Below are 15,571 nucleotides of genomic sequence, written 5' to 3' on the forward strand. Positions count from 1 at the left end.
AGTGGAAAGCTAGAGTCTTTTCCAAGGGCAGAAATGACCAATACAAACACGAGAAAGTCTGCAGATATGAGAAATCCAAAGCAACACACACAAAATGCCAGAGGAAAGCAATAGGTCAGGCACTATCTATGCAAATGAATAAATAATCGATGTTTCGGACTGAGACATTTCTTCAGGACTGAGACGGAAGGGAGAAGAAAGCCAGAATAAAAAGGTGGGGGAAAGGGAAGGAGGCGAGCTGGAAGATGATAGGTGAATCCAGGTAGATGGGAAAGGTAAAGAGCTGGAGAAGGAGGAATCTGATAAGATCATAAGACATAGGAGAAGAATTATGCCATTCAGCCTATCGAGTCTGCTCCGCCATTCCATCATGTCTGATCCCGGATCTCGCTCAACCCCATATACCTGCCTTCTCACCTTTGATGCCTTGACCAAACAGGAAACTATCAACTTCCAACTTAAATATACATACGGACTTGACCTCTACCGCAGTTGGTGGCAGAGCATTCCACATATTTGCAACACTCTGGCTGAAAAAATTCCTCCTTACCTCTGTCTTAAAGGGTCGCCCCTTAATTTTGAGGCTGTGCCCTCTAGTTCTGGATAACCCCATCATAGCCACATCCTCCCTATCTAGTCTGATCAACATTCGGTAGGTTTCAATGAGATCCCCCTCGCCTGTCTACAAGAAGGGTCAGAACCGTCTCTATTTCCTGAGGAGACTGAGGCCCTTTTAACATCTGCCGGACGATGCTGAGGATGTTCTATTTAGGCTGTGGTGGCCAGTGCTATCATGTTTGCTGTTGTGTGCTGGGGCAGCAGGCTGAAGGTAGCAGACACCAACAGAATCAACAAACTCATTCGTAAGACCAGTGATGTTGTGGGGGTGGAACTGGACTCTCTGCCAGTGGTGTCTGAAAAGAGGATGCTGTCCAAGTTGCACGCCATCTTGGACAATGACTCCCATCCACTCCATAATGTACTGGTTAGGCACAGGAGTACATTCAGCCAGAGACTCATTCCACCAAGATGTAACACTGAGTGTCATAGGAAGTCATTCCTACCTGTGGCCATCAAACTTTACAACTCCTCCCTCGGAGTGTCAGACACCCTGAGCCAATAGGCTGGTCCTGGACTTATTTCCACTTGGCATGATTAACTTATTATTATTATTTAATTATTTATGGTTTTATATTGCTATATTTCTTCACTATTCTTGGTTGGTGCGGCTGTAATGAAACCCAATTTCCCTCGGGATCAATAAAGTATGTCTGTCTGTCTGTCTGACTGTCTTTCTTCTAAATTCCAGTGAGTACAGGTCCAAAGCTGCCAAACGCTCCTCATATGTTAACCCCTACATTCCCGGAATCCTCCTCATAAAGTTCCTCTGAACTCTATTCAATGACATCACTTTCTTTCTGAGATATGGGGCCCAAAACTGTTGGCAATACCCCAAGTGTGGCCTGACTAGTGTCTAATAAAGGCATTATCTCCTTGTTCTTATATTCTATTCCCGTTGAAATAAATACCAACATTGCATTTCCCTTCTTTACCACAGACTCAACCTGTAAGTTAACCTTTTGGGAGTCTTGCACAAGGATTCCCAAGTCCCTCTGCATCTCCGATGTTTGAACCTTCTCCCCATTTAGATAAAAGTTTGCACTATTGTTCATTTTACCAAAATACATCATACATTTTTCAACACTGTATTCCATCTATTACTTTTTTGCCCATTCTTCCACTTTGTCCAAGTCGTGCTGCAATCGTATTCCTACCCCTCCACCTATCTTCATATCATCTGCAAACTTTGCCACCAAGCCACCAATTCCATTATATAAATCAATGACAAGCAATGTGAAAAGTAGCACTCCCTGGGGAACACCACTAGACACCAGCAGTCAACCAGAAAAGGCTCTTTTTATTCCCACTCACTACCTCATGCCTGTCAGTCATTCTGCTACCCATGTCAGTATCTTTCCTGTAAAACTATAGGATTTTATCTTGTTAAGCAGTCTCACTTGTGGCACCTTATCAAACTCCTCCTGAAAATTCAAGTAAATGCCTCTCCTTTGTCCACCCTGCATGTTACTTCCTCAAAGAACTCTAACAGATTTGTCAGGCAAGATTTCCTTACAGAACAAACACGAGGAAATCTGCAGATGCTGGAAATTCAAACAACACACACAAAATGCTGGTGGAACACAGCAGGCCAGGCAGCATCTATAAGGAGAAGCACTGTCGACGTTTCGGGCCTGATGAAGGGTCTCGGTCTGAAACGTCGACAGTGCTTCTCCTTATAGATGCTGCCTTTACCTTACAGAAACCATTTTATTATTAGTCTCCAAGTACCTCGAAAGCTCATCCTTAATAATAGACTCCAACACTTTTCTAACCACTGTGGTTAGGCTAACTGGCCTATAATTTCCTTTCTTTTACCTTCCTCTCTTCTTAAAGAGTGGAGTGACATTTGCAACCTTCCAGTACTCTAGGACCATGGCAGAATCAAGTGATTCTTGAAAGATCATGACCAATACATCCATTATCTCTTCAGCAAACTCTCACAGGATTCTGGGACGTAGTCCATCTGGTCCAGGTGACTTATCCACCTTAAGACCTTACAATTTGCCAAGCACTTTTTCCTTTATGATAGCAATGGCCCTCACTCCTGCTCCCTGACACTCACGGACCTCTGACACACTGCTAGTGCCCTGTACAGTGAAGACAGAAGCAAATTATCCATTAAGTACATCTGCCATTTCTTTGTCCCCTATTACTACTTCACCAGCATCATTTTCCAGTGGTCCAATATCAACTACCACCCCTCTTTTACTCTTTATATGACTGAAAAAAAACTTCTGGTATCCTGCTTTATATTATTGGCTAGTCTGTCCTCATATTTCATCTTTTCCCTTCCTAGAGCTTTTTTAGTTGCTTTTTGTAGGATTTTAAAAGCTTCCCAATCATCCAACTTCCCACTCAATTTTGCTACCTTCTATGCGCTTTACTTGTCTTCTATGCAGCCTTTCCTTTGTTAGCCGCAGTTGCCTCCCCTTGACATTTGAGAACTTCTTCCCCTGTGGGACATATCTACCCTGCGCCTTGTGAACTATTCCCAGAAACTTCAGCCACCTCTGCTCAGCCATCATTCTCACCAGTATCCTCCTCCAATTCATCTGGGCAAGCTCATCTCTCATGCTCTGGAATTTCCTTTATTCCATTGGGATACTAATACATGTGAGTTATGCTTCTCCCTCTCAAATTACAGTATGAATTCAATCATATTATGATCACTGCCTCCTAAGGGTTCCTTTTCATTACGCTCCCAAATAAGGTCTAGGTTATTACACAACACCCAATCTAAGGTATTCTTTCCCTGAGTAGGCTCAAACACAAGCTGCTCTAAAATGTCATCTTGTAGGTATTCAACGAATTCCCTCTCTTGCAATCCGACACCAACCCAATTTTCCCAATTCACTTGTATATTGAAGTCCCCTATTACAATTGTGTCATTACCCTTCTTACATACCTTTTCCAGCTCTCCTTGCAATCTCATGCCCACACTTTGGCCACTATTTGGAGGCCTATATATGATTTCTATTATGTTTTTTCAACTTTGTAATTTCTTAACTCCACCCACAAATAGGAGAGGAGAATGGATCACAGGAGAAAAGGAGGGGATCCAAGGGGAAGTAATACAGCGGGGAATAGAGGAAGGCGGGATTTGTTTACTGTAAGGTAAATAAATAGCTAATATAAGAGGGCATAACTTTAAGGTGTTGGTAGAAAAATATAAGACCGTAAGACGTAGGAACAGAATTAGGCCATTTGGCCCATCGAGTCTGTTCCATCATTTTATCATGGCTGACTCCTTTTCTCTCTTCCTCAGCCCCACTCCCTGGTCTTCTCCCCATAAGCTTTGATGCCATTTCCTATCAAGAACCTATCAATCTCTGCCTTAAATACACCAAACAACCTGGTCTCCACAGCTGCCTGTGGTAACAAATCCCACAAATCTACCACCCTCTGGTAGATTTTTTGAAAGAACATTACTAATGCCTCTACAATCTCTACCGCTACCTCTTTCAAAACCCCAGGGTGCAGTTCATCTGGTCTGGGTGACTTATGCACCCTTAGGTCTTTCAACTTTTTGAGCACCTTCTCCCTTGTCATAGTAATTGCACTCACTTCTCTTCCCTCACACCCTTCAGCATCTGGCACACTACTAATGTCTTCCACAGTGAAGACTGATGCAAAATACTCATTTAGTTCATCTGCCATCTCCTTGTCCCCCGTTATTATTCTCCAGCGTCATTTTCTAGTGGTCCTATATCTACTCTCATCTCTCCTTTATTTTTACATACTTAAGACCATAAGATATAGGAGCAGAAGTAGGTCATTCAGCCCATCGAGTCTGCTCTGCCATTCAATCACGGGCTGATCCAATTCTTCCAGTCATCACCCTTTGATGCCCTGCTACTTGAAGCTTTTGATATTGTTGTTAGCTTGCTTTCATATTTCAACTTGTCCCTCCTGTTGATTCTTTTAGTTGCTCTCTGTAGGTTTTTAAAAGCTTCCCAATCCTCTATCTTCCCACTGATCTTTGCTTTGTTGTATGCCCTCTCTTTTGCTTTTACATTAGCTTTGACTTCCCTTGTCAGCACAGTTGTACTATTTTCCCATTTGAGCATTTCTTGATTTTTGGAACACATCTATCCTGCACCTTCCTCGTTTTTCGCAGAAACTCAGGCCATTGTTGCTCTGCTGTCATCCCCGCCAGCATCTCCTTCCAATTTACTTCGGCCAACTCGTCTGTCAAACCACTGTAATTTCCTTTACTCCACTGAAATACTGCTACATCAGACTTTATTTTCTTCCTATCAAATTTCAAATTGAACTCAATCATATTGTGATCGCTGACTCCTAAGGGTTCTTAAACCTTAAGCAACCTATTCGCCTCTGGTTCATTACGTAACACCCACTCCAGTACAGCTAATCCCCTAGTAGGCTTAACGACAAGCTGCTCTGAAATGCCATCTTGTAGGTGTTCAACAAACTCACTCTCTTGAGATGCATTTCCAACCTGATTTTTCACACTTGACCTGCATGTTGAAATCTCCCATGACTATCATGTCTTTTCTAGTTTCTGTTGCAATCTGAGGTCCACCTCTGTAATAGTGCAAAAAGATCATCTACCTTATTTCTTATACTCTGTGCATTGAGATATAACACTTTGGGTACTGTATTTGCTACACTTTTTGATTCTGCATCCTTAATGCACTGATACTCAACCTATTTGCTGCAATTTTGTACTATCATCTGCTTGCTCTTCCTGACAGTCTGACTGCACACCATATTTGCTTTTTTTAACCATTCATCCTATCCTGAGTCCCTTTACTCCGGTTCCCAACCCCTGCCAATTAGTTTAATCCTCCCCAACAGCAATACAAATAGGATCCATACTGGAGCCAAAGCCAAAATAAACCCATTACAAGTGAGGAACTGAATTGACCAGCTGTGTTTCTGGATGTCATTGATGGAAGAAGTGGATAACAGAACGTATAAATAAGATCAAACAATGTTACCTTTCTTATATCTTCTATTTCCTGCTCTTTATATTTTAACAATCCTTTGAACCGGATGGTCTCTCCCTCTGCTTCCATCAGTTGGGCCTTAAGTTCATTGCATCTTTCCTGCAGGTTACGTTCGGAATGTTCCAGCTCCCGTAATTCCGTTTCATATTTGTGGCGAACGTGCTTAATCCTGCAAAAAGTTGGTTTTACATGTTGGATGGCAGCTGCTTTTCATTCTGTATAATGCAACAGCACTGGCACCCCAATGATCCTATTATTTGCTGCAGTCGGGACACTCAGGTCCCATACCAACAGTTATTACCTTTCAACTGGCAGGCTCTTGAACCAGTGTGGATAACTTTAATTCACCTCAGCACAACTGATTCCACAACCACTCACTTTCCAAGGACTCTATAACTCATGCTCTCAATATTACTTAATTATTTTTATTTTTATTTGTTATTATTATTATTATATGCTTTTTTTGTATATGCACAGCATGTCTATTTTTGCACATTGGATATTTGTAAGTCTTTGTTTGCAAGTAGTTTTTTATTGATTCTATTGTATTTCTTCGTTCTACTGTAAATGCCTGCAGGAAAATAAATCTCAGGGTAGTATAAGGTGATATATACATACTTTGATAGTAAATTTACTCTGAAATTTCCTGCAGCAAGCTTTGGTTTGAATGCTGTTTCACTGATGCTTTTGCTTAGAGAAATTCAAAATATTGAACCTATTCCAGTTCTGATGAATCTGTAACATTCCCTTTGTTTTTCTTTCCAAAAATAATGCCTTACATGCTATTTCCATCATTACAGACTTCCAGCATTTATAAGTCCTTTCTTTGAAAAGTGACAAGTGGTGAAGTCTGTAATGATGGAAATCCTTTCATTTAAGATTGTCTGTCGGAGACTTCCGGTGGCTGCAATGGAGTAGGTTGCTCCGAAATTATTCGCTTACTTTGCTGTTTAAACCTATCTCGGTGAGAGCACCATGAGTAGAAAGCAGTCAAAAAAAGAGACTACTTTAGAGACTTTGACTGAAATGTTTCAACAAATGTCAGAGAAACTCGAAAAATTGGATAAACTGGATGACTTGGAATCCAAGTTTGACTTGTTACAGAATTCCTTCGACCTGGTTAAATCTGAACTGAAAACGCTTAATCAGAAACTTGGAAGTATACAGCAGACTGTGAATGACCATGAAATTCGTATTAAGCTACACGAAGAATCTCTGCCAGTGTTGCAGGAGGATATCGAAGGTTTCAAGAAAATTTCTAAGGAACAACTTAAAAAATACGACATGTTACTGAAGAAACTTACAGATTTGGAGACCAGAAACTGAAGGTGCAATATCAGAATTCTTGGGCTTCCTGAAAAACTGGAGGGTAATCAACCTATTGATTTTTGTGCTCAAATGCTAAAAGATTTATTCCCTGATATATTATCGGAACTACCAAAATTTGAGTGTGTTCACCGAGTTACCCCGCCTAATTGGGATCCTGCCAAACCTCGCTCTATTATCATTCGCTTTTATGACTATCAGATTAAAGAACAGATCCTTCGTGAATCAAGGAAGAAACGTATATTACAATTTCGTGATCAACAGTTTTGGATCGTTCAAGATTATCCACTGGAAGTTCTAAGAGCTAGACAGGCTTTTAAAGAGGTCATGTCTGATCTTTTTAAGCTTGGCTGTCGCCTTTCTCTCAGAGATCCATGTAAACTCAAGGTTACTACTTCTGATAATAAGGTTTCTTGGTTTACGAAGCCTGAAGAAGCTAAGAGATTTTCACAAAGTCTCCATCCTTAAATTCAACTTTGAGTTGTTTTATGTTAAATGTTTTAATTTCAGGTGTTCAATCAAGTAATTGGCGCTTTGTTGATAACAAGGCTTCTTGGTTTTACAAAGTCTTAATCATTTGTTTGATTAAGTAACTGGCGCCTTGTTATCTTTCAAACTATGCAAAACATGCAGGCAGACTGCATCCATTTTCTCTTTTGCTGTTTTTCGCAGCTCTTTTTAAACAATACGTTATATTCTCTCAGTGTTATGAGGATTTTTACCTTCCTTTTAGTAATTTGACTGAAAGTAATTATGTAGGGTGTACATGTAGTAATTACTGAGGAATGAAACTATAGGGTGTTTTGCTTTACCTTAAATTCACTCAGATTTTTCCTATCTTTTGATTATTTATATACCTTTCGGTCTTTTACTGTTTTTCAATAGTTTACAATATTCTATATTTCTTATTGCTGGTTTTTGGTTTTTTCATTATTTTGCCATTTTATCCTTTTTTTCCTCTCCCTAGAATGCCTTAAATTAGTCATGTAGGAAGTTATCTAAACCGTTTCCCTTTTTAATTATCTTCTATTTGTTTCTTTACTCTTTTTTTGTACCCATGAGTATATGCTGTTTTACTTATTGATTTTCCTTATGTCTTTCCTTTTTTACCGAGACTAATACTATATTTTCCCATGGGTTTTTTTTTCGTAATTAGCAAACTTATTTACTTTGATATTTTGTTTTTGTGTATATATATATATTTACAATTGTTTATTCAGCACAGCTATACATATATATTTTCTGGAGCCACCGGAGTTTTGGGTTGGGAACGTTAGAATTAGTCTTCAGCTTCCCTTGGCTGATTTCTCTTTTTGGGGGGAGGGAGGGGGAAATGGGTTCTTCAATAAAGCTGAATGGATGTTCTTACTGCTTTACTTATTCACTATCTACATGTCTGTGATTACCTTTTATACATTACTAAAGGATACTTGATGGATTCTTTTATTAATATACTCAGTTTTAATGTGAAAGGTCTAAATAACCCTGTTAAACGAAATAAGATTTTCTCTTATATCCGGAAACTTAAAACTCATATAATCTTTCTCCAAGAAACCTATATTTGTAAAGATGATATTTCACGTTCTTTCAAAGGATGGAAGGGTATACATTTTCACTCACCCTCTCAATCTAGATCGAGAGGCGTCTCTATCCTGTTTGATCAGAATGTATCCTTTATTCAACATAATGTAATTTCTGATACAAATGGGCACTTTGTTATTGTTTCGGGTAGTCTTGAGAATAAACTAATTGTATTTGCGAATGTATACGCTCCAAATACAGATGACTCCTTGTTCTTTGAACGTCTTTTCTCTTTTCTGCCTGATTTGAATCGGTATTCCTTAGTGATGGGTGGAGATTTTAATTTTTGGCTTGATCCTATATTAGATCGCTCTTCAAGTAAAACCCCTGTCACTAATAAATCAGCCCTACTTTTTAAATCCTTTTTATCTCAATGTGGTATTCTTGACATGTGGCATTTTTTACACTCCCAAGAAAAGAAATATTCATATTTCTCTCAGGTTCATCATATGTACTCACAGATTGATTTTTTTTTATAGATAGAAACTTGCTTCCACTGGTACGATCCTGTGATTATAAGGAGATTGCTTTATCTGATCATGCACCTGTGCTTCTGGCTTTAAGATTACCTGTTTACTCTGTATCAAATAGAAGTTGGCGTTTTAACTTATCATTGTTATCTGATAAAAATTTTCTAAAGTTTTTGGAAAACCATATTACTTTTTTCTTTAAAGAAAATTTTAAAGGAGATACTGCTGGTAATATAGTCTGGGATACTTTTAAAGCATATATTCGTGGAGAAATTATCTCTTACTCTACCTATATAAAGAAAAAAGCTGACAAAGAAAGGTCTGACCTAGCAGCGATATTAAAAGATCTTGATCGAAAGTATGCCCTATCTCCAGATCCAAGTATATATAATAAGCGTATTGAAATCCAATCCAAGTATAACCTTCTGCTGACTTACCCAATTGAACGACAGCTGTTGAGAGATAAAACTCAATTTTACATTCACGGGGATATAACTGGTAGTTTATTAGCCAATCGCTTAAAATCTTTTACAGTTAATCATCAAATCACAGAAATTTTTAAAGATAATGGAACTAAGACATCCGACTGTTCTGAAATTAACAATGTATTTAAAGACTTTTACTTTAAGTTGTATCAGTCTGACTCTTCTTCAGATGATACCTATATGAATGCTTTTTTCAGTTATATCAACATTTCTACATTGTCTGCTGATAGTCCAACACAGTTACATCAGCCTATTTCCAATGAAGAAGTGGCTGAGGCTATACGTGCTTTACATTCTGGTAAGACCCCAGGACCTGATGGCTTTCCTGGGGAGTTTTATAAAACTTTCACTACGTTACTTACACCTTATTTATTCTCTGTTTTATCAGAGTCCTTTAAATCAGGTAAACTCCCTCAATCTTCTTATGAAGCTTTTATTTCTCTTATTCTTAAAAAAAATCCAGCTGAATGTTCTTCATACAGACTGATTTCTTTATTAAATGTTGATGCAAAAATTTTATCCAAAATCTTAGCTCGAAGACTTGAAAATATTCTACCATCTATTATATCTCATGCCCAGACAGGATTTATTAAAAATTGTTACTCACATTTTAATATACGTCAGTTATTGAATGTGATATATTCATCATCCAAATATCCTTAGATGCAGAAAAAGCCTTTGATAGGATTATCTTTTTAAGACCTTAGAAAAGTTTAATTTTGGGCCTAATTTTATTCATTGGGTTAAATTAATCTACCTGTCTCCTACCGCTCAGGTTATTACTAACTCCCAAATTTCTAAGCCCTTTAAATTACAGCGGGGAACTAGACAAGGTTGTCCTCTTAGTCCTTTACTTTTTGCTTTAGCTATAGAACGTTTAGCAATAGCACTTCGAGAATCTAAGGACATTTCTGGTATACTAAGGGAAGGTATGTCTCATAAAATTTCATTATATGCTGATGATATTTTACTTTTTATCTCTAACACTGAAACTTCTTTACGTTTGATTCTTTCTTTAATCTCCCAGTTTAGTTCTTTTTCAGGATATAAGCTGAACCTACTGTTACGTACCCGTGACACGTGACAGTGGTGTACTTGTCACGTGACAGGTGTTGAAGCTATACTGGACTTGAGGTAATGGTCTTGTGATGGTGGAGTGACGTCGTTTTCCCCGCCAGTAGAGGTCACGTGAGAGGTTTTTTTTTTACAGGGTATAAAAGGAGGACCCCTCCCTGTGAGGAGGGGCAGTTCGTGGCTGGATTTGCCATGTTGACTTCATGCCACTGCGTGATTTAATGTTATGACGCAGTTTAGTTGAAAGATGAAGTTTTATCTAATGCCTAAAGTTTAAAATGTCATTGCCAGCAGTTTCTTTACAATACTGCTAGTTGAGAATCAGTGGAGAGTGAAGATCGGAGTTCGGGAGTTAAAGGATCGAGGGGAATCAATTTCGATGATGAAACAGGTTCGACCTTGTTTGATCCTTATTCGGAAGGAATTTGTTGACTGTTCTCATGTTAATCCTTGTGAATAGCAGAAAGGATTGGGAACAGTTTTGTAAAGGAAAGGTCAGTGCCTTTAAGCCGTTATATTTCATCTTCATAAAATTCTTCGTGGGAAAAGTAGTTCGACTGGGAACTGCAACAACGCGACGTGAAAGAGAATTTAAATCGTCTTAAAAAGTCTCTCCCTTAAATGGACTGTGAGCATTTTGAACTTTTGCAATACTACTTTGAAGAACTGTTTTTGCAACATCGCTTTAAGCTTCATTGCTTTAAGAACTGTTTAAGCTGCCGCACAGCAGCGAACTTCCGGTTACGTTAGTGATTTGTTTACTTTTGGGGGTTTGTTTTTCAGTGTTTAATAAACGTGTTATTTGTTATAAAGACCCCTGCCTCACTCATATATTTATTGTTGCTTGAATCCGTAACATAAATATGGGGGCACGTCCGAGATGGATCATTTGAGTTTAAATGCTTGTTAAATTTTGAGTCGGTGTTTTGGAAAAGGGGAATACTCGATTCTTTTGTTTGATTAGCTTGTGAGTGCTATTCGGCAACAATGAATATTGATGAGTTTCTGGCTTCGCCAGACGCGGAGTTGTTAGCAAAGGCGAAAAAAACTCAGGTGTCTGAGATAGGTAGTAGATTACAACTTAAAGGTATTTGGAAGACTACATCAAAGGCTCTAATACAGAGAAAAATCGCGTCACACTATGTGGATTCAGGTGATTTTGATGAATCGATTTTAGAGTCGTTTCCAATAAGTAATCTGGAGATGCAGTTGCAAATCGAGCAAATGAAGTTGGAGCGTTGTAGGTTAGAAGCTGATCAGAAAAAAAGGGATTTTGAATATGCAATGACGGAATTAAGGTCTGGGAATCAGTCTTCTGGTTCTTGAAAACCGTTTGTTGCTAGTCAAGAAATTAAATTGGTCCCACCATTTAGTGAAACAGAAGTGGAAAGATATTTCCAACATTTTGAAACGATTGCTCAGATTTCAGAGTGGCCGAAAGATAAAATGGTCAGTGTTGTTACAGAGTGTAATTAAAGGCAAAGCACAACAAGTTTATACAGCTTTAACTGCTGCGCAAGCACTTGATTATGATATTGTGAAAATGCATATTTTAAAAGCATACGAATTAGTCCCAGAAGCGTATAGAGAAAGATTCAGAAGTTTGAAGAAGTCTGTGGAAAAAACTTACGTGGAATTTGCCTATGATAAAGCTGTGAGTTTTGAGAGATGGGTTTCTTCTAAAAATGTAAATGGGGACTATGATACATTGAAAGAGCTGATTTTAATGGAGGAATTTAAAAGAAGCATTCCTGTTGAAGTAAGGACCTACTGAAATGAGAGGGATACTGATACATTGCAGGACTGTGCAAGATTAGCTGATGAGTATGTTTTAATCCATAAGAATAAATTTCCTCAGGGCAGAATTTTTAAGAGGAAAAATAACACGGAGACTCAAGGTAAATCAGAAATTAAATCAGAAGTTAATGAGAAAGGTAAGGAGGAAGGAAAACCTGTGAAGGAAAGACAGTTTGGTCTTATTTGTAACAATTGTAGGAAGCCTGGCCATGTAATAGCTAACTGTTTCAGATTGAAAAAGAAAGAGAAGGAAGCAGTTCCAGATGCTTGTGTGCAACACACTGAAGCACCTGTAAAATTACAAGGTTCAATAAACACAAATGAGGTTTTGTTAGAGTTTGACCAAGTTAAAAAGGGATATGATCATTTTATAACTGAAGGGTTTGTATCCTTGAAAGAAGGATCTACTCTGGTGCCAATAAAAATCCTTAGGGATACTGGAGCTTCTCAATCACTGATGTTAGACAGTGTATTGAAGTTTAATGAAGAGTCTGATACTGGTGAGGTAAATTATATAAGAGGTGTTGGGAGTGATTTTATGCCTGTACATTTGCATAAAGTAAATTTAAAGTCAGGGTTAGTTACAGGATTTGTTAAAGTAGGATTACAGCATAGCTTACCTGTGAAGGATATTTCTTTATTGTTAGGTAATGACTTGGCAGGTGGACAAGTTTTTCCTGAAGTGCATTTGACAATGGAGTCAGAGGAACCAGAGATGAATTCTAACACAGATTCTTCCTGTGTTGTGACTAGAGCTATGGCTAAAAAGATTGATGTGCAGAATGAGGTTATTACTCATGACTGTTCAACTCAGGATTCGAGTTTTGAGGATGTGTCAGAGACTTTCTTACCTTCGTTGTTTGATCAAGATTCTTGGAGTAAGTCTGACTATGAAGATTTATCTCTGTCTCGGAAGGAGATGATAGCAGAGCAGAACAGAAACCCTGAGATTATAAAATTAAGAGAACAAGCTCTACTAGATAGTGAAATTGAGAAGGTGCCAGTAGGATATTACTTGGAAAAAGGAGTGTTGATGAGGAAGTGGAGATCACCTACAATTCCTGCAAGTGAGGAATGGAATATTGTCCCTAAAGTTTATCGAAATGAGATTTTGAGTTTAGCTCATAGTGTGCCTTTAGGTGGACATCAAGGGGTAAGGAAAACTGTGGACAAGATTTTAAAACATTTTTACTGGCCTGGTCTAAGAAAAGATGTGACGATGTTTTGTAAAACGTGCCATACTTGTCAAATTGTGGGTAAACCAAATCAAGTTACACCAGTGGCTCCATTACAACCTATTCCAGCATTTGGTGAACCGTTTTCTAAAGTTATTGTAGATTGTGTTGGTCCATTACCAAAGACAAAAACTGGTTATCAGTATTTGTTGACTATCATGTGTACTTTGTCTAGGTTTCCAGAGGCAGTACCACTTGGGAATATAAAAGCTAAAACTGTGACAAAGGCTCCTATAAAGTTCTTTACTTATTTTGGATTACCTAGGGAAATACAAACTGATCAAGGCAGCAATTTTATGTCTGGATTGTTTCAACAGATAGTTTATAAATTAGGAGCTAAGCAAATCACTTCATCTGCATACCATCCAGAGTCGCAAGGTGCCTTGGAGAGGTTTCATTCTACCCTCAAGAATACGATTAGGACATATTGTGTGGAAAATGAAAGTGATTGGGATGAGGGTATAAACTTACCTTTATTTGCAGTAAGGGAATCAGTACAAGAATCTTTAGGTTTTAGTCCATTTGAACTTGTATTTGGGCATAGAGTTAGAGGACCTTTAGCTTTATTAAAAGAACAGTGGATTAGTAAGGAAATACACACTAATTTGTTGGACTGTGTTTTGAAATTTAAGGACAGGTTACATAAAGCTTGTAGCTTAGCCAAGGAAAATTTAAAATTGGCTCAGGAGAAAATGAAAACTTGGTATGATAAAGAAGCTAGGATGAGGATGTTTAAGCCTGGAAATAAGGTGTTGGTTCTTTTCCCAGCGCAAACAAATCCTTTACAAGCTAGATTTCATGGTCCTTATGAAATTGTGTCTAAAATCAATGATGTGGATTACGTGATAAAAACTCCAGATCGTAGAAGGCCAACACAACTTTGCCATATAAATATGATTAAACCATATTTTGAGAAACAATCTGATACTGTGACTGGTGTGGTTAGTGAGAATGAGTTTGATTTAACTAGGAACATGGTAGATGATTCATCTGAATTACATTCTAAATCCAACATTGTTTCTGTCAGGTTACCAAATTCAACCATTCTGGAAAATATTGATGAGAAACTAGCACATTTACAGCTAGAGCAGAAACAGCAGATGAAGGAATTAATTGTTAAATATAAGGATTTGTTTCCAGATGTTCTGAGAAGGACTACTATAGCTTCACATGATGTAGATGTTGGAGATGCCAAACCTATTAAATAACACCCATATAGGATGAACATAGAAAAATGTGAACTTGCTGAGAAAGAAATTAAATATATGTTAGAGAATAATATTATTAGACCTTCTAACTCGAATTGGAGTTCACCCTGTGTTATGGTGCCAAAACCAGATGGTAGTATTAGGTTTTGTACAGACTATAGGAAGCTGAATGTTGTAACGAAAACAGATGCATATCCAACTCCTAGAGTAGATGATTGTGTAGATAAAGTTGGAAAAGCAAAGTTCCTTACAAAGATTGATTTATTGAAAGGGTATTGGTGTGTTCCATTAACGGACAAAGGTAAAGAGATTTCTGCATTTGTAACTCCATCTGGGCTATATGAATATAATGTTCTTCCATTTGGGATGAAGAATGCCCCAGGTACTTTCCAGAGGATGATTAACTCTGTGATTCAGGGATTGAAAGATACTGATGCTTATATTGATGATTTAGTGACAGGAAATGATACTTGGGAAGCACACATTATTGCGGTGGAGAAATTGTTTGAAAGGCTTTCAAAAGCTAACTTAACTATTAATTTAGCTAAGAGTGAATGTGGACATGCCACTGTGACTTACCTTGGTTATGTTGTGGGTCAAGGTAAGGTAGCTCCTGTTCAGGCAAAAGTTCGGCAATTTTAGAGATTCCCACTCCAACGGGGGGAAAAAACTCTCAGAAGATTCTTGGGAATGGTAGGATATTATCGAAAATTTTGTAAGAATTTTGCTAATGTTACCCTGCCATTAACTAACCTTTTGCAGAAGAATGTGAAGTTTGTGTGGACAGTGCCTTGTCAAGAAGCA

General features: G+C 38.1%; 1 protein-coding gene across 7 annotated transcripts in view; it reads right to left on the bottom strand.

Moving 5' to 3' along the window:
* Window positions 1–15,571, bottom strand: part of cep131 (centrosomal protein 131) — a 139,375-nt gene that overhangs the window by 17,816 nt on the left and 105,988 nt on the right. For all 7 annotated transcript variants that reach the window (XM_073026305.1, XM_073026307.1, XM_073026302.1 and 4 more), the window contains one exon: window positions 5,583–5,760. In XM_073026305.1, the coding sequence (XP_072882406.1) occupies window positions 5,583–5,760 (178 nt within the window). The remainder of the gene's footprint in view (window positions 1–5,582; window positions 5,761–15,571) is intronic.

Source organism: Hemitrygon akajei, chromosome 22, assembly GCF_048418815.1.
Source record: "Hemitrygon akajei chromosome 22, sHemAka1.3, whole genome shotgun sequence".
In the NCBI taxonomy this organism is placed as follows: domain Eukaryota; kingdom Metazoa; phylum Chordata; class Chondrichthyes; order Myliobatiformes; family Dasyatidae; genus Hemitrygon; species Hemitrygon akajei.